Source organism: Guillardia theta (assembly GCF_000315625.1).
Source record: "Guillardia theta CCMP2712 unplaced genomic scaffold GUITHscaffold_174, whole genome shotgun sequence".
In the NCBI taxonomy this organism is placed as follows: Eukaryota; class Cryptophyceae; order Pyrenomonadales; family Geminigeraceae; genus Guillardia; species Guillardia theta.
Window position 1 is genome coordinate 76,118 of NW_005434502.1, and position 18,535 is coordinate 94,652.

At 49.0% G+C, this 18,535-nt stretch overlaps 5 protein-coding genes across 5 annotated transcripts; 2 read left to right on the top strand and 3 right to left on the bottom strand.

Moving 5' to 3' along the window:
* Positions 1 to 948: 948 nt before the first annotated feature.
* Positions 949 to 1,953, bottom strand: GUITHDRAFT_155988 (hypothetical protein). Its single transcript, XM_005820515.1, has one exon. It carries the CDS (start codon positions 1,712 to 1,714, stop codon positions 995 to 997), a length of 720 nt encoding a protein of 239 aa, XP_005820572.1. The 5' UTR covers positions 1,715 to 1,953; the 3' UTR covers positions 949 to 994.
* Positions 1,954 to 2,604: 651 nt separating this feature from the next.
* On the top strand, positions 2,605 to 6,288 carry GUITHDRAFT_147817 (hypothetical protein; the record flags this gene model as incomplete). Its single annotated transcript, XM_005820516.1, has 7 exons — positions 2,605 to 3,427; positions 3,578 to 4,026; positions 4,368 to 5,690; positions 5,742 to 5,811; positions 5,855 to 5,997; positions 6,040 to 6,137; positions 6,183 to 6,288. The coding sequence occupies 7 exons, from the start codon at positions 2,605 to 2,607 to the stop codon at positions 6,286 to 6,288; spliced, it is 3,012 nt and encodes a 1,003-aa protein (XP_005820573.1).
* A 62-nt stretch (positions 6,289 to 6,350) lies between these two features.
* Positions 6,351 to 7,168, bottom strand: GUITHDRAFT_120234 (hypothetical protein; the record flags this gene model as incomplete). Its single annotated transcript, XM_005820517.1, has 4 exons — positions 6,351 to 6,484; positions 6,533 to 6,551; positions 6,594 to 6,818; positions 6,887 to 7,168. The coding sequence occupies 4 exons, from the start codon at positions 7,166 to 7,168 to the stop codon at positions 6,351 to 6,353; spliced, it is 660 nt and encodes a 219-aa protein (XP_005820574.1).
* A 1,515-nt stretch (positions 7,169 to 8,683) lies between these two features.
* GUITHDRAFT_120235 (hypothetical protein) lies at positions 8,684 to 12,350 on the bottom strand (the record flags this gene model as incomplete). The annotated part of the gene is made up of 5 exons (XM_005820518.1): positions 8,684 to 8,815; positions 8,872 to 8,974; positions 9,027 to 9,295; positions 9,341 to 9,448; positions 9,492 to 12,350. The coding sequence occupies 5 exons, from the start codon at positions 12,348 to 12,350 to the stop codon at positions 8,684 to 8,686; spliced, it is 3,471 nt and encodes a 1,156-aa protein (XP_005820575.1).
* A 3,913-nt stretch (positions 12,351 to 16,263) lies between these two features.
* Positions 16,264 to 17,980, top strand: GUITHDRAFT_120236 (hypothetical protein; the record flags this gene model as incomplete). Its single annotated transcript, XM_005820519.1, has 3 exons — positions 16,264 to 16,902; positions 17,058 to 17,547; positions 17,601 to 17,980. 3 exons carry the CDS (start codon positions 16,264 to 16,266, stop codon positions 17,978 to 17,980), a joined length of 1,509 nt encoding a protein of 502 aa, XP_005820576.1.
* Positions 17,981 to 18,535: the final 555 nt, after the last annotated feature.

Below are 18,535 nucleotides of genomic sequence, written 5' to 3' on the forward strand. Positions count from 1 at the left end.
TTCAAACATCAACGCCCAACAGGTCATTTCAAATTCTACCTGCATTGCGTGATGTTAGGTTTAGAGTGGTGGGATCAGCTCGGCGAATCTCTCGCAGATTTTGTCAAGTCTTGGAAGTGGACAGCCTGCATCGGGACAGAATCTGAACCTCTCCAGCCTTGCAGCTGCTCAGGTGAGTCAACTTAGAGTGCTCACCGCCTGATTCGTTGAAGGCTGCAAATATGTACGCTGGTCCCAACTTGGAGGATGTTTTGGAGCCGAGATCTGTTATTCAGGCCTTAGAGGACTGCCCCGATCTCAAGGCAGCGAGAGTCTTGTAATGAGGAAGAGCGCTAAGTTGAGGTGCAGGCAGCACTTCTCCAAGATCTACCTGAAGCTGATCAGTCTACTCAAGGATTGCGAGAGGTTAAAATCAAGATTCGCTTCACAAACATAATCACTCGATTTGTACCACAGGTTCTGAGCAGCCCTCAGTTGGCGCAGGTGTCGACTCACAGTTTTGATGATGGAACAGTGGACGTCTCACAACGAATGACAGGCAATCGGCTTAATGGATCACGTGATTCAGAGCGGCCAAGGAAATAATCTCATCGCATCTTTTGGGTACAAACCGGTAGGACAAGTTGAAGTGGAAGAATTCTAGTGGTTGTGACTCAGCGTTACATAGGCTGAGGGCTTTGCGACAATGGGCCCTGCAGCTGTGAGAGTGTTTCTATAACGTTAATCATTTACGTATGTTGTAGGTGAAATCTTTGCTGGAACAGATTCTTGCCAAGTCGAAGGAGAAACAAACTTAGATTTCGGAGTCATAGCAGCAAACTTAAGGTTGAAGCATTCCAATCTTGTCAAAGCTGAGACAAGTTCGACTTCTTGCTAGCCGATAAAGGGCTATATTCGTGCACCGACTCGCACAATGTCCCTCTGTCAAATACACAAAAATATTCAGATCTGAAGTATTACAATCACTTTACGGTCGTGTACAGCACAAGAATGTCTACCAATCATATATTCCAGCTCCAAATCGACCTTGCTTCCTCCCCGCTGCTTGAGCGTTGACGTGAACATCTGTTTTCAACCCCGAATGAGGACTACCTCCGTTTTGCCTTGACCACCCTGTCTGACCTTTCCAAGCAAATTTCGCCAGATCATTCTTGATTGAGCTGGTACCAGGAGGTTTCCCATGCTGACTGATGTCAGACTCTTCCTGCATTTCTGCTCGTTGGCGATGTGATGCCGAGCGCTTCCTTGCCTCCCTGTCAGCTTTGGCTTGCAAGGCCTTCCAATTCTCTCTGTTCACGACTTGATCGTCATTTTCATCGTTCTTGCCACGAAGCCTCGACCTTCCATGTCTATTTCGCCTCGGGTGATAGGCAGAGGAGCCTCTAAGTGCCTGCTGTTGTTTCTTTGCAGACGATGATGCTGATATGATCGCACCAGTCAGGAAAGCTGCACCAACTACTAGAAGCAGAAGGAGTAAGAATGGCAGCAAAAACTTCCTTCCATATCTCGCCCCAAATCCAGGAATATCAGGCACTTCTACGACCTCGTCAGAGGCTTGAAGTTTGCTCATTTGCCTCGTTATATCTGCTTTCCCATTGGCCATGCCGTAAGCCTTCTCCAAAGACGTATCTGCCTTGGGATCTTCAATTTTGGGCATTCCGAGCAATTGGCGGACATCGTCTTCAAACAAGCATTTCTTCCCTGCCCTCGACATGGTTCAAGCTTTAAAATAATTGGTTGGATCTCAAACCAAATCCGACCTGACACCAAGAACAAGTTTTTCCACAGGGATTATATCAAAAAACGCAAACGATGCACGCAGCTGTTGCTAATGATCTGGTTCCACCTCAATACGTATGCTGTTTAGATTTGGGTTGATTGCTGGATTTCAGTGCTCCCTCTCTCCTCCTCTCATTTCTTCTTTTCCCTCCATTGCAAATGCCACCTCACCGGACTTTTCCGTTACAACAAGCCTCAAGCCGTTACGTCACTGAGTTGCCGAACTTTCATGGTCACACCGGGCGCCGGCCCGCTGTGCCCCGAGTCTGCCTCAGAGCTTTACACAACGCCACGGTCTCCGCCTCAGATTTGTCGGCGCCTCCTCTACTACAATCCCACCACCACGTATTCCTCCTCCTCCTCCTCCTCCTCCTCCTCCTATCCTCTTTGTTCACTACCACCACCACATAATCCTCCTGGACTACTACCAGCACCACATACTCCTCCCCTCCTCCTCCTCCTCCTCCTCCACCACCACCACCACCACCACATCCCCACCATCACATACTTCTTGTTCACCTCCTCCTCCTCCATCACCCCACCACCACCACCACCACCTCCTCCTCCTACTCCTCCTTTATCACTTCCATTTCGGCCATCACGCACCCTTCCTCCGTCTACTTAGTTCAGTATCTTCATGCCCGTTTGCTCACGCATTCCAACACACTTACAAACAAGACAGTTGTTTCCCAGTTCAGCTAGACTGTTGGATTGATCTTCTCTACGATGCAACACCTCTTCAATTATAGTTTGTTCTCATTTTCACACTTTCTGCAGATGCACTTGAAGATCAGAAAGAATTTTTAGACTTGTTGTTGTAGAAGGATGGCCGATCCTTTGGCCGACATGCAAAGTCGGCAAGAAGAGGACACAGATGTCACCGATAACAAGCAGCAAGTGACAGAGTCCATTGAACGGTCACTAAGGGCTATCAGCATGGCGACAGCACGAAAGAATCAGGGCTCGGAGAATGAGACACAACATCAAGATGAGATCAGAGAAGGAGAGGGTCTTCAAAAGAAGTCGAAGGAAAAGAAACGTCCTGCTGCCCTCCAGATAGAGAAGATAAGCTCTTCAACGCCAGAGAAGCATAACGACAAGGATGCGTCAAAGAGCGCACTGATGGAAGAAAGTTCGTCGTTGACAGGGGATTGGAGTAGGCGAGAGCAGCAAAGTTTTCAGCCCTCATCCTTCAATCAGGACGTCATGTCAAGATCGAATATGCTGCGTCGGCGAGTTCGTCGAAGTCCAGAAGTGTTTTCACCAGTTGTAGAAACTGCAAATGATGGAATCATCTCTCCAGTCCCACGGGAAGTTCAATCTCAATCTGAAAAGGTTCCTCGACTTGAAAGTAATTACGACATCGATCCTGATGCAGACGATGATTATCAAGACGAAGGCTCTCATTATCATCAAGATGAATTTCATAATAGTGCCATGCCGCAGGGATTCTCGAGAAGTGCCTACAATCCTAGAGATCAGGCTCATGTTGCATACGGGGGTGATTCTGGATGGTCAAGAAATGCTCAGGTAGGTAGGACTTCGTCATATTCTCAACTGACTCCCAAGGGATTTGATTCGAAACAAGGTTATGGCATGGGTTCAGGGAATGACATTATTCGTACCCTCTCGGCCCCCATCTACTCTGGTGAGAACCTGTCTCCGCAAACTCTCAGCACACATGCGATGAAGTTTTCCCAATCGCTGCCTCGAGAACAATACTATGGCTATCAGGAACAGGACCGTATACGACAGTTTCAATTGGAGCGGTACGACTCATTTTCTTCGTGCGATTCAGGTCTCTTCAGATCTCATCCTTACATGGGAATGGGTGATCCCATGTCGCCAACGTCTCGGCAATTTCACATGGCCAATGAGACTGACGAATATCATCAGCTCGATATCTTACTTCAAGGTTTGGGCTTTTATTGCGATGAGAGTGAGAAGGACGTTCTTATCAAGGCGTTCATGTGCCCAGTCTGTGATACGTCGAATGCTGTTTACACAACCACCACCGACCAGATCAGGGCTGTTCATGACGCGTTCGGTTTGATCGATGCTGACCAAGATGGTGCGATCACCTTAACCGACCTGCGTGATATTGCTTCGTGGGCATCGGATGATAGCGGAACAGACTTCATCAATCATCTCCTCGATGAGCTCCCTCACGGTGAAGATGTACCCATCACAAAGAAAGAATTCATCCTTGCTTTCGCCAGATGCTTGATTTACAATGATGAGGTTGAGGTGGAGGAAGTGCTAGAAAACGAGCATATGAATACAGAAGGATAGGAAAATTGTTGGGAATGGAGCGGGTCCAGAGTCAGTTTTCTTGGCCAAAATTTTGGCTATCTTTCTTTTCTGATGCTCTCGCATTCATTTCATTTCCATTGTGCAAACTCTCGGATGGGATACGATTGGGAAAGCACCACAGAAATATGTCGCTTTATGATATTCTTTCAGAATCACAGTGGCTGCCAGAGCCATATACTTCCTTTGATTCGTTTCAATATTATTTGATGGTGCTCTGGCTTCCATGTATCTTTTCCCTAGTTATTTTCTTTGTTTTCTACTCTCAAATGGACAAGATTTCGGTCCTGGAAGTTTTGTCGCCAATTGGCGTGTATATTATGAGAGGAATGTATATCGCCACTATCTCTGGCTACGAACATCCTCGACTTGTGTTGCGAAGACTGAATCCTGCCTTGTCATCAGAATTGAAGAGGAATGAGTTACAAGCAGTGTTTGCATTCCGAGCACACACTCCGGAAGGACACGCTGTTGATCATATTGGTGCTATAACGGATGTAATCTTCATGGACAAGTTCAGGTTGTTCAGCGTTGCAGCATCTGCTCTGGCAGGCATCATCCATGGGCTGACTCCAACTTTTCATCGCATCTTCATTCAAACACCTCTGGATGAGTCTCTGGGTATATGCCTCATGCCAGAAGAACTGCCGTTGCTCACTCAGATCTATGTCTGGATTTGTGGAGGGAAGGACTGGGTTCACCTTATCGTGTCGGTTCCTGCAGCAATTATTTCAGGATACTTGACATTTCGCCTTGTCTATTTGGCGATGGCTGGATACCAAAACGATCTGACGTTTTTCTACAAGCTTACACTTTTCCGCTCTTCCACTCAGGCTGAACCTTTCTTGCGATATCGTGCAAGATGGATTCAAGCGATAAACCTTGATAAACACCCAAAGAATTGCCGTCGAGAGTTTTTGCAATTTTTGAATCTGCAAAAGCATGACGATCTTCTTTTGTGGTGCTTCATTCGGCATCTTCTGGTTGAATCATATGCCGGGTTCAAGTCGAAGCAAGGAGATATCATTGTGTCATATCTGTTCGTTTCGGTGCTGGCCTACACCTGCTACATTTGCTTTTATGTTGGGGGGCCAGAGCTTTCTGTCTTTGACCTGCGAGCTCGTTGGGACGTGCTTGTGTTTAGCTCTCTTCTGTTAGCTATTATTAATCTCAAATTGAGCATTCACCATCTTCGTCAGAATGACATCGCACTTCTACAAAAGGAAATGTACGCAGCAAGTATGGCTGAGAACGAAAATGAAGGGCAAGACAGATATTTTGATGATGTATCAGAGCAGCCGGATGTCTACGATGCTAACAATATCCCGGGAGGCGAAGGAGCCCTACGAGGAGACCCTTTTCAGCGCATGCAGAGCATGGGCAGCGAGATGGAATCTGGGTCCTCAACTCCTCGGCTGAGAGGATGGGGGATGACTTCGAGCTGGGCAGAGGGAAGGGACGGGCGTGAAGAAGAAATGCTCAAGGCAGAAAAGCAGGCGCACAACTTGAAAGTGCACCAGACTGGATTCAGACCGCCGCTGGAGGAGCGTGAATACTTCGGTTCCGTTCCAGCTTCCGCTCGACCAGACCTTGAAGACCCGGTAATTTACTTTTATCTTGGTGTGTAGAGATTCTTGACCAGTGTTTGCCAGAGCATGCCGCAGCGCCTCGCTTCTCCTCTGCATCCTCGCCAGTTCCCTGGACCGCAGATGTACCGCAGAGGTAAGCGAGCAGTGTGTTCAACAACCCTTCATTGTCGTGGCAGAGCGAACAGACCCCAACGGTAGAGCGCCAGGAGTCTTCATGGCGTTCGAGCACATGGGAATGGGAGCAGCTGGCGATTACAACATGTTTTCAACGAGGTGGCCGAACGTACCTCCTGTTGATGACGTTGCCAGCAACCTACCGGTAAAGTTATCTCACGCACATGCTGTACTGATGCCGCATAAGGACACGGGGTACAAAAGCAAGCACAAGAAACTTCAGATGCTGTTGGATCACACAGCGAGGTACATCAGAGAATTCGATCGTCCTCCGAGACTGCTGAGGTGAGAACTTGATTTGCCTCCTTGAGCTCGTAACCTTTGGGACAGTTTCACTGTGTCTGTACATTTTCTGCGGTACATCTTCCTCCCCTTGCTCTCTCCTATCTTCGCGCTCTTCCGCTCCTACGTATTTGAAGGATCGAAAAGCAACTAGAAAGAAACAGATTGATGGAAACTGTGGCATGTTCATTAAACGAGACCAACTCTGGATTTCTTTTAATCTTCACAGAAGCCACAATTACACCTGAAACCATACCAGTGCTGCAGATACTCCTGAAAGGTCTTCCCATCATAGGCATCCGGCTCTAAGGAGAAATGAGATGTCTTCCGAGAAAGTGCAATCATGTCACCTGGACGAAGATAGGAAACAAGCACTTCCTCTCCCTCAGCTATCTCACACTTTGCGCATGTCATGATCTACCGCGTTCTCAAAGTGCGTCACACTGATTATGCAGTCACCTGCTTCGACGTCCGCATGTACTTCCAGACAGCTGTTGGCTTGCAAGAATGATTCAGCAGGCAAGTAAGAGGGAACATGCACATGTCGCTATCATCATTGTTCGGCTCCATATCTATACAGTTGGTCCAAAAGATTCCTGCAATGTTCTGATCTGTTCCATAGATGGGAGCCTGAGTGAAATCAAGGAAGCATCTCTTGCTATTCTCATCTAAAGTCTGGAACGCCTGTAACGGCAACTGTCAACTGCAGCGAGATCGATTGACTCTCCTCCTCCCAAAAAGAAAGTTCCCACATCGAAGATCTTCTTCGAAGAAACACTGTCAACAGAATTTGCTTGCTCGATTCCCTCCCACGGCAGCGAAGACACAGTGAAGAATGGTTGTTCTACAAGGATGACATCTCCCGAACTGAACTTCTTCTTTGCAAAGAGCCCCCGACCACCCAGTGCTGAAGGCTTGATCTCGACGTGTGCATTGAAGATTTCACTCATTGAATACAAGAAAACAGAAACCAGGCAAACTCTAGCTTTGAGCAGATGCAATCCTGCGAACATGGAGAAAATCAGTGGAGACATGTCAGGGTTCTTATCCGACTTCAATGCTGGAAAAAAAGAGCATCGCTGCAAGCATTGCCATGCATTATTTTTTGTCATGTTCATCTTTTGTCATCCGTACTCGCCCTCGCCCTCCTCGTCCTCCTCGTCCTCCTCGTCCTCCTCGTCCTCCTCGCCCTCCTCGCCCTCCTCGTCCTCCTCGCCCTCCTCGCCCTCCTCGCCCTCCCGTCTCCATTCCCATCTCCAATGCGACCATGCGTCGATGGTTTAGTTCGATTGAATTTATTAGGTTGTATTAGTTAGAGTTCACAAGGTTACTATGCCTGGCTCCCCTCTAGATGCGTCTCGACATGAGCAAGACAGCACGAGACAGCAAGAGAGGGAGGGAGGGAGCGAGAGAGCGAGAGAGAGAAAGAGATAGAGAGAGGGAGGGAGGGAGGGAGGGAGGGAGGGAGGGAGGGAGAGATGGAGATGGAGAGAGGGAGGGAGGGAGCGAGCGAGCGAGGGAGCGAGGGAGAGGGAGAGGGAGAGGGAGAGAGAGTGAGGAGAGAAGAGAAGAGAAGAGAAGAGATGAGGCTGGGCAGCAGACCTGCGCTGATGGTTAGCTGCTGCTGATAGTTATTGACGAACAAGTGACGGCATTGCAAGCAGATCTTCAAAGTCAATCATATTCTGCACGAAGAAAGGAAACTGGGATCTAGTCTTTTGCTATTTCGTGCCCACCTCCACGATCTCTTGTGAAACTTCATTCTTCTCTTTGTAGAGGATCCGCAAACTTGAATGAGCAACTATGCTGCATTTCTCATTTTACATGCTCTCTACTGTATTGATCGCCTCAGTTCTTCCTTCCATAGCGTGTCAATCTAAGGACATCGCTCAACATCATGTCGCTGAGGCCGTCGGGCTCTCTAAAGCATTACAATCTCCTGCGACATGTTCACGTGTAAGTGTGTATCGATGGGTCCGTCTGAAGTTCTGAATGCTTGTAGCTCTGGGGTGGATACATCCCCAAGAAGAGTCGCAAGAGCAAGAGCAAACGGAAAACCTTGAGATTGAAATACAACATTCAGAAAAAAGTTCGCTCGGTAACTGCAGATTCGAATTTTTTTTTGTGACATTTTTGGCTGACTTGAAGCAATAGCATTTGAGAAAGACAAGAAAGCAACAGCGAAAGGTCGAGAAAGAGAAGATTCGGAAACGCAAACTTGGTTTGTTCTCTTTCATGATTTCATTAGCGTAACGCATTCGAATCAATAGGTTTGATTCCTGATAAGCTTCCAGTGCATTCCAAGGATGACGTGGGATGGATCCTCCGTTCTCATCAGTTACCAGGAACTTCAAACCCTCGATAAGAAAAGTTTCTTGTATCTATATAATTTCTTTCTCAATGAGCACGACACCTTACAACACCGTGAAATATTGAAGCTTCCAGTCAATTTGTAGCTTCCTCTGTGTTCTGAGATCGACAGAAAGGACAGCAGCCGTCTTTCAAGTACCTGCATAAGATTCAATCGACGCTAAGCAACCATCAAGTCATTACAAGATCTCGAAATCTTCTTCAATGAACATCCTTGAACAAGACTGACACACATACACCGGAGTATCTGGCACCATGACTCGAAAGTATCTCGTCGGAATCAGATGATATTGACTCTTCAGAATTATGACCTAAACCAACAATGATCAGCGCTTCTCTGTATGCCTGTGCATCAATTTTCCCTCACATCTTGGTAGTTGAGCTGGGCGAGGATCTCACGACTGCAACTTGGCAATGAACCTGAAGGGGCAGACAGCAGCTGCTGTTGAAACTCGGCTAGTGAGTCATTGCTAAGCACGCAGTCGTTAGCCGTCAATTTCGATCCAATCACAGAAAAATCACCCGAAATTCATGTCGACGTCGTCATCATCAAATGTCAACATATTTCCTGATCCAGTCTGCCTCTCTCTGCCACCGGATCGAGATTTCGAATTCAACCTTATCCCTCCTTGATTGCTCAAAAGACGTTCTGCTTCTTCGTCTGAGATACCTTTGTCCAATCTAAATTCAACAAGTGGGAGGACATCGAAATTTGCAAAGCTGCGAACTCCTGAAAAGACACTTTCTTGGCTCACGAATCCATCTTTGTCAGACACTGGCTTGCTTCTAACCTGAGAACAGTGATGTGAGAATTGTGACTGCAATCAAAATCGTACCTTGAGGGATGCAAGATCCACTTTTCCGCCCCATCCATCTGGTAGATGCAGATTGGAGAGTTGGTCCAAAGCTCTCCTTGCAACCTTAAAGCATTCGAACTTGAGTGCCTGCCAATCACTCAGAAAAGAAATGAAGTATAGTCTAGAGTACAGTTTCAGCGAGTGCCCACAGAATGTACACTTTGGATACTCCTGGTGGATTGAGGCGGTTTTGTAACAAGGATAGCAAGAATCTTGCAGTGTGGAACACAGTCTCAAAGTTCCCACTAAAGAATGGTTCGGTGATGTAATCCGAAATGATCTGGTAGGCATAGAAAATATCTGCTGTCTCTGAAAATTCCAAGAATTGCTGCAATCCTTGTTCTTCCAATGCATGACCACTACCCGGAGGGTAAAGTTGGTTGGTTTCGATTGCTCGCATCCAATAGTAATACCCTGCATTCTTATATGAGTGTGTGGATACTGCCGCTGCCGATAGCGTCTCAAGCATTTCGATGGCCTTCTGCGGACTGCCTGCCATTCTAAATGCCTCCTGAGCTTCTTCAAATCGATCATTTGCCGACAACCAGGTTGCATATGGCAGATAGACTACCTCCTTCATGTATGGGTACTGTTTCAAAAGTAAGAATGCCTCGTCCCACTTCTCTGATTCTACATACAATTCCATCAAGGATTTCGTGTCAGACATTTTGATGTACGTCTCCTTGGCGTATAAAGTGTGCCCAGATGTTCGAAAAGCATCTGCACATTTTGCAAGATTATTCACATCATTTTTGTCCAAGCGACGCACAACATCAATCAATTCATCAACCATGTTGTGTTGAGACATAATATTAATGGCCCTTCCGTACTCTTCAGAAGTAACGAAAATTGCTGCTGCTGTTTTCCAATCGTTGTTTTCCACGGCCCAAAGTGCTTGCTCTCGCGTCAAGTCCTTGATGTCAACACCCTGAGCATGGTTTGCAATATTTCGAGCATCTTCCCACAGCTTCAGATCCGAGAACATTTTTATGGCAAGGTCAACACGGCCACTTTTTGCATAAACCTTACCAGCCTCTTGATATTGCCCACGCAATGCAAGAGCTTCGGCAAGAAAGACATTGTCATCATGCCCTGGTAGCTTACGAGATGCTTTGATGCGGTTGATCAAATCAATGTACCTCATGTCTCTATTCCGAATGAATGCCTTTTGAGCAACTTCAAGATCCATCACCATGAGCGCTTCCATGGCCAAAGCTTGCCAATCTGATTCTGTCACACCCATCGTCGCAACCTTGTATGCCTCGGACATCATCTTTTTTTCCAAGTATCGATACATAGCTGCGCTCTGTGGGACATTCACAGTATTCATCGCAAGATAATGCAGGCAAAAAACTTTGCTGCCTCGCACTCCAACAACAAACCCTCGCATTTTTTCTCGATGTGGAGGAAAATCGCCAGTTTTGATGCTCAGTTGATCCTTGCCGCTGTAACACAGCTGGGACTCCAAGACGCTATTCCATGCAACACTGTTTGCATTGACATCGCGGTACAATTCTTCTTGCGTCTGGACATCATAAACGACAACATTGGCGAGCTCATCAACTAAAGCAAGTTTGCGGCGACTGCACGAAATATCCAGGCACCGTATGGACTTGTCGTGGTTGACAATCGAGATAGGAAAAGGATTGTCTATGAAAATTTGCAAGACCTGTCCATTCTTAAGGCCAACTAGAAGCCCTTCTCTGCGGGGAGGGCCGCCTGCAATCTTGATGTATCGAATTATTGCATCCAAGACCCATTCCCTTTCCTTGACACCCTCGAAATTCAGCAACTGGAGCTTTTTCTCAAGGCAAAGAATCAGATGGTTTGACGTGACGACCAACAAATTACAATCGAGTGATTTGTTAATGGTACTCCGCTTCACATATTGAAGACCATGATCATCGTCACCTTTTCTTTCGTAAACTTGTATTTTATCTGGCAGTTGTATAGCGAGACGATCCTTGTAGATCGCAATTTTCTTGACATGAGCTTGGCATTGTATCTTTGCTTTTTGCTCCGTTACAAGATTTTGAACAATCACATTTGTCATGAAATCACGATATGCATATCTGTCTTGATACAATCCATGCACCGTACTAAAAATTAGTTGATACATCGAAATAGTGCCATCGTTACATGCAACTGCGATGTAATTCTGCTTTGGTCGAGGAGCAATACTCCAAATCCAGTCATCTCTTTCACAGATCATCTGCAGTTGAACTCCATCATGATTGCACAAATGTGTCTTGCAATCAGAACCGCCCACAACCATGTACTCACCGTTTGAGAAATATCGGACAGAGCAAGGGTCCATGTTCAACTCTTTCTTGCCTATCAATGTCGGTTCACAGTCGCAGTCATGTAAGGTCAACATCTGATCCCAAGTCCCCACTGCTAAAATATTCACACCATCTTGCGTGTTGGGTCTAAAATTCACCGACCACACTGGAGCATTTCTTGTGATTTTGAGCTTCTCTTTGCCATCTCTTGTTCGGACAGTAACATTTCCATCATACTGCCCTATTGCCAGGAGCGTCCCATCATTAGACCATGAGCAACAGAGTCCTCTAGCCTGAATCTTGTGCTTCGACACTGATTTTTGATCAGGTGACCAAATCCCAAAATCTGTCGCGGTTACACTGGCGAGCTGTAAGCTTACAGGATTGTAACTCAGCGCCTGTATTGTATCATTGTGAGCAAATTTAAGAATTCCTTCAGCTGTGTTTTTCCATATGATGACGTTCTTATCAGCTCCTCCGGATGCAAACCTCTTTCCGTCCTTCGAGTATGTGACGCAATACACCGTGTCCTTGTGCCCTTTGAGCTTGTGCAACAAGCTGCCATCTGAGGCATCATACACGAGGACTAGCTGTCCTGATGCAACTACAAGCTGAGACCCAAGAGGATTAAAGCAGAGGTCATAAACAACAGCAGGAGGAGCTTGCCCTTCCGAAGTATTCGCTTGCCATGTCAGAGCTGATCTCATAGTGCGAGAGAAACTTTTGTAACAGACTAAGACACTCTATAACGTGTGCGATATCAACTTGTGAACAACTGCCTGCCTGCCATCAGCGATATTCCACGGTTCCTTTCTCATTTCCCTGGAATATCCACCATCGTTTGCACATCTCCCGCCTTACCACCTACCCTTCTCAAATACCCCCCCCACCACCCTCACCCCCCACTCAATGTCACATTTGACTCTGACAAGTGGAGCTCCGTTCAAGTTCTTGACCCCACCCCTACTTCGTGACTGATTTCTTTACTCAAAGTTAAGTTAAAGACTTCAATTCATTCATTTGATTTCGAACCCCTCATACCGTCTAAACAACCGCCCGGGCGCCGGTTGGTGCCTGGTTGGCCAGTGACTGGGTCTACAAGCCTTCGTCTCTCCGGCGATCCACTCTCTCGATCCAGACGAAGGCTCTAGGTTTCAAGTTTAGGGTTTAGGGTTTAGGGGTTCAAGCTCAACCCTCAGCGCAGTGAGGAGGAGAGGAGCCCGAGCAGCGAGGAGCAAACGATGCTCTTGGAGACATCAGAGGAGGAGCTGCTAGCTGGCAAGCCGATCTCGGAGGCTCCCTGGAGCTAGACGAGAGTCTTACTAAGGCCGGCCTGCTCTTACTAAGGCCGGCCTGCTAGCGTAAGATCAACCGCTCGAGGAACTTCGGAAGGAGAGCTACGATTCCCAGTCCTTCAAATACACCCTTGTCGACCCTGTCGGATTCTGCTTGCCTTGCCCCGCAGACCGTGACCGGCAGTGCTTCATGCCCCGTCTCTCCACTCCAGCCACCTCCTCCGCCACAAGCAATGCACACAGCGCATTAGGGTTTAGGGTTTAGGAGCCGGCCCTTAGTAAGAGCAGCCGGCCCTTAGTAAGAGCAAGCCGGCCCTTAGTAAGAGCAGCCGGCCCTTAGTAAGAGCAGCCGGCCCTTAGTAAGAGCAGCCGGCCCTTAGTAAGAGCAGCCGGCCCTTAGTAAGAGCAGCCCCCAGTCCTTCAAATACACCCTTGTCGACCCTGTCGGATTCTGCTTGCCTTGCCCCGCAGACCGTGACCGGCAGTGCTTCATGCCCCGTCTCTCCACTCCAGCCACCTCCTCCGCCACAAGCAATGCATTAGGGTTTAGGGTTTAGGAGCCGGCCCTTAGTAAGAGCAGCCGGCCCTTAGTAAGAGCAGCCGGCCCTTAGTAAGAGCAGCCGGCCCTTAGTAAGAGCAGCCGGCCCTTAGTAAGAGCAGCCGGCCCTTAGTAAGAGCAGCCGGCCCTTAGTAAGAGCAGCCGGCCCTTAGTAAGAGCAGCCGGTGATGGAACGTATGCCAGCCGTGCCAGTCAGATAGCGCCGAGTTAACAAAAACTCTCCTGTAAACCAAGACGACTTACGTGGCAAGGCGGCCGATGTAGCGTATGAGACGAAGAGGGGGCTTTCCTAGCCGTCTTGCTAAGGTCCTCTCATGTCTGGATACTTGGGTTTCACATCCTAGCATACAGTCTATCTCTCATGTGCTCCTCAATTCTGGTTTTGTGTGCATTAAACTCGGTCTTGAGCAAAAACTGTCTTGTTACAACTAAGGTCGATGTGATATCTGCGTGACTTTGGACTAGTACAAGTCTAACAAACTTGTATTCCGTCGGTTATGAGCCTCGATTACATGCTCAATCATGTTGATCTTATATTTGGTTAGTTGAATTGTTTACTGGAGCTTTTTCTTTCTTGGTATCGTTCGTTACTGTCGAAAATTCATGCAATTCAAGCCTTACAAATTCGGATGACTCCTCTCTTCAATCAGGCTCTCTCTCTAGCCGCAAGTTGTTTAGGCCTCTCATCTCAGCCTCAATTTGTTTGATTGATCTTCGAATTGGAAAAACAAGCCTTTCCCCAGCCAGATTGGTCGGTCGAATATCTGCTTAACCGTGTGGAAACGCACTTGAAGCTGATTCGATTTTAATCTTCTTGATCTTTGAGTAGGATCAAATGGAACTACCAGGAGATCTGGCGGAAGTTTCATGTCATGGAGCTAGGCTGTGGCATGCATAACTGGAGCTACTTCTGGATCGGCGAACAAGGTACAACTGCTCAACAATCTTCGAATGCCTTGAAACGGATGTTCCATCTCGCGGCAGCAATCTCTGGTCACAAGTTCTTTACGGTTCAAAATTTATCTTTTGGTCTTCAAATGCCGGCGGGCACGCTCTCTCTCTCTCTCTCTCTCTCTCTTATCTGAACTCCGAAGTTCTCTCCTCAGACTCTCTTATCTTATCCTCCTTCTCTCGTCATTGCATCAGCTCGCCAGGCATCTCCCTTATCTCTGCACTGCACATCTAATAGACCTGCATGAAAATCTTCTTCAGAATGGACAATCCTTGAATGGTTATTGCCCACTCAGCATGACTGTGAACTTGACGTTGTATCATCGTATCTTGACTTGGATCTGCTGACATTCTTGTTTGTGTGACTTTCTGACGTCCGATGTAACGTACTATTTCAGAAACTCGGGGGGAGGATGGAACGTATGCCAGCCGTGCCAGTCAGATAGCGCCGAGTTAACAAAAACTCTCCTGTAAACCAAGACGACTTACGTGGCAAGGCGGCCGATGTAGCGTATGAGACGAAGAGGGGGCTTTCCTAGCCGTCTTGCTAAGGTCCTCTCATGTCTGGATACTTGGGTTTCACATCCTAGCATACAGTCTATCTCTCATGTGCTCCTCAATTCTGGTTTTGTGTGCATTAAACTCGGTCTTGAGCAAAAACTGTCTTGTTACAACTAAGGTCGATGTGATATCTGCGTGACTTTGGACTAGTACAAGTCTAACAAACTTGTATTCCGTCAGCCGGCCCTTAGTAAGAGCAGCCGGCCCTTAGTATTAGTAAGAGCAGCCGGCCCTTAGTAAGAGCAGCCGGCCCTTAGTAAGAGCAGCCGGCCCTTAGTAAGAGCAGCCGGCCCTTAGTAAGAGCAGCCGGCCCTTAGTAAGAGCAGCCGGCCCTTAGTAAGAGCAGCCGGCCCTTAGTAAGAGCAGCCGGCCCTTAGTAAGAGCAGCCGGCCCTTAGTAAGAGCAGCCGGCCCTTAGTAAGAGCAGCCGGCCCTTAGTAAGAGCAGCCGGCCCTTAGTAAGAGCAGCCGGCCCTTAGTAAGAGCAGCCGGCCCTTAGTAAGAGCAGCCGGCCCTTAGTAAGAGCAGCCGGCCCTTAGTAAGAGCAGCCGGCCCTTAGTAAGAGCAGCCGGCCCTTAGTAAGAGCAGCCGGCCCTTAGTAAGAGCAGCCGGCCCTTAGTAAGAGCAGCCGGCCCTTAGTAAGAGCAGCCGGCCCCAGTTAGTAAGAGCAAAGCCGGCCCTTAGTCAGAGCAAAGCCGGCCCTTAGTAAGAGCAAAGCCGGCCCTTAGTAAGAGCACAGCCGGCCCTTAGTAAGAGCAGCCGGCCCTTAGTAAGAGCAAAGCCGGCCCTTAGTAAGAGCAAAGCCGGCCCTTAGTAAGAGCAGCCGGCCCTTAGTAAGAGCAAAGCCGGCCCTTAGTAAGAGCAGCCGGCCCTTAGTAAGAGCAAAGCCGGCCCTTAGTAAGAGCAGCCGGCCCTTAGTAAGAGCAGCCGGCCCTTAGTAAGAGCAGCCGGCCCTTAGTAAGAGCAGCCGGGGCCCTTAGTAAGAGCAGCCGGCCCTTAGTAAGAGCAGCCGGCCCTTAGTAAGAGCAGCCGGCCCTTAGTAAGAGCAGCCGGCCCTTAGTAAGAGCAGCCGGCCCTTAGTAAGAGCAGCCGGCCCTTAGTAAGAGCAGCCGGCCCTTAGTAAGAGCAGCCGGCCCTTAGTAAGAGCAGCCGGCCCTTAGTAAGAGCATGCTGCCCTGCGGCGCGTAGGGAGAGCGCAAGGGGACCGGTGGAAGCTGCGAGCAAGAGGTTCGTATAGTTCAAACAGCTTTCTAAGCATGGTACTACAGTATGATGAGAGCGTTCGCAACCTGCTGTATCGGAGATCATGCCAATACACGCAGGGTGAGCGCTCTGGAGGCCACGTCGAGGAAGCCGCCGACCTCGTCGAGAAGGTGAAGAGCTTCATGAAGCGTTATCCGAATAGTCGGACAGCTTATGCTTGCAGAGCTGAGGGGGGATGCACTCCCGACGCTATCGCTGAAGCCATCCGCTCGACATGTCGGCAGGCGAGACGCGACCTGTTTGAAGACTCTCTGAGCGAATGGAGCTCAGAGTCGAGAGCATGGTTTATTCAACAGATGGAGGAGGCCAAGAAGCAGAATGTCGAGACATACATCGGCACCGAAGGCACCGAGGGGACCTCCTTCATCTCCATGACTCTCCTAGGGATTTCCTCGATGTTTGTTCGACAAGAAGAAAAGTTGAAAACGAAGCTTATGGAGCTAGGTCTCATGGTAGACTCAGTCGATGGAGTCGACAAGGCCATCATGTGGAAAGCACCTTACAGACCTGAGATAGCACGAGCAGACGACATCTCAGTCACCGTCTCCTTCCTTCGGAATGAAGCAGCCATGGAGCTATGGGAAGGCAGGAGAGAATACACTATCGAAGGGAGAGTCTTTCGAGCCACAGAGGTGAGCATTGCACATGACCGGTCGTTCAAGCTCCGAGCCAAGCGAGGACCTTGGGGCAAGGGAGGGAGCCTTGCCGAGCTATCACAGCTCTTAGCTCTTGGAGGAATGCTCTTGCAGCCGCAGAGGTACAACCGCTTGCTGGCATGCTCGTGCAGGGTGCTGGGCAGAGAGGTCGCAAGGGGCCGAGCCCGAAGACGTATGTTGCTGTTGGGGCAAGTACGGGAACTCTCCAGCAAAAAGAGCTGGAGTGGGTGCTAAGCTCGCCTTCGACGGCAAGTTGCGAGCAGACCTTGGCCTCGTTCAGAGAGAGCGAGGCGATGGAGGGGGTGCACCTGACTCTCATCAGCGACGACGCCAAGCTCAGAGAGACGTTTGCAGTCGAGCTCACAGCCGACACCTTCGTTCCTAGGGGAAAGATCGCTAAGCAAAGGAGGGCACTTCGCGAGAGAGATCATGCGGGGCGCAGCAGCTTCAGAGTACAGATCAAGTCGAGGTCAAGCATGAGCACAGGCCGCTTCTCGAGGAAGGAGATGGAAGCGCTGTGCGGAGGAGGTAACACATCGATCACGAGAGTCAAGCGAGCCATGTTGGAGTTAGCAAGAAGGATAGGCGTGACGCCGGTCAGCGTCGAGGTCGAGGAGGATCGTGACACGCTGAGCTGGGATGGGAGCCTGATAGCTCTCTCCCTGGCGACCAAGGCAGAGGCTCACGCTTGATGGAAGACATGCCCTTCTACTTGGAAGGGATCCTGGAAGTCAAGCTCGAAGCGGTGGGGTTCAAGCTCAACGGGCCTCAGCATGAGGAGGAGAGGAGCCCGAGCAGCGAGGAGCAAGCTCAAGAGCCCCAAGCCGGGCAGCAGCAAGGCGCTGGATGGCTGGAGCTCAGCGACATCGACAGGATCACCATGGAAGCAGCGTCGCCGTCAGGGCCAGTCGATCAACAGGTCTTGCTCGACCTCTCGACGATGCTCTTGGAGACATCAGAGGAGGAGCTGCTAGCTGGCAAGCCGATCTCTTTGGAGCTAGACAAGAGTGTTGGCAAGCTGCATGACACCTTCTGCTCGCCAAGGTGTCATTAGGGTTTAGGGTTTAGGGTTTAGGGTTTAGGGTTTAGGGTTTAGGGTTTAGGGTTTAGGGTTTAGGGTTTAGGGTTTAGGGTTTAGGGTTTAGGGTTTAGAGCGCCGGTTATTTCAGGCAGCGCCGGTTATTTCAGGCAGCGCCGGTCATTTCAGGCAGCGCCGGTTATTTCAGGCAGCGCCGGTTATTTCAGGCAGCGCCGGTTATTTCAGGCACCATGGCTGCACGCGTGGTGTAGGGGAAGCTGCCAGGGCGCCAAGGAAGCTGCAAGCGAGAGGTTTGTATACTTCAAATAGCTTTCTAAGTATGGTTCTTCAGTATGATGAAAATGTTCGCAAACTGCTGTATCGGAGATCATGCCAATACACGTTGAGCGGACTTGTGGATGCCTCTGTCCTCGAAGCTGATCTCGTCGAGAGGGTGAAGAGCTTCGCGAAGCGTTATCCGAACAGCAGGACAGCCCAGGCTTGCAAGGCTGTGGAGGGATGCACCCCCGACGCTATCGCAGAAGCCATCCGCTCGACATGTCAGCAGGCACGACGTGAGCTTCTGCAAGA

What these genes read in the sequence shown, in the direction of transcription:
- GUITHDRAFT_155988 (XM_005820515.1), bottom strand. Translation starts at nt 1,714, where the DNA reads ATGTCGAGGGCAGGGAAGAAATGCTTGTTTGAAGACGATGTCCGCCAA.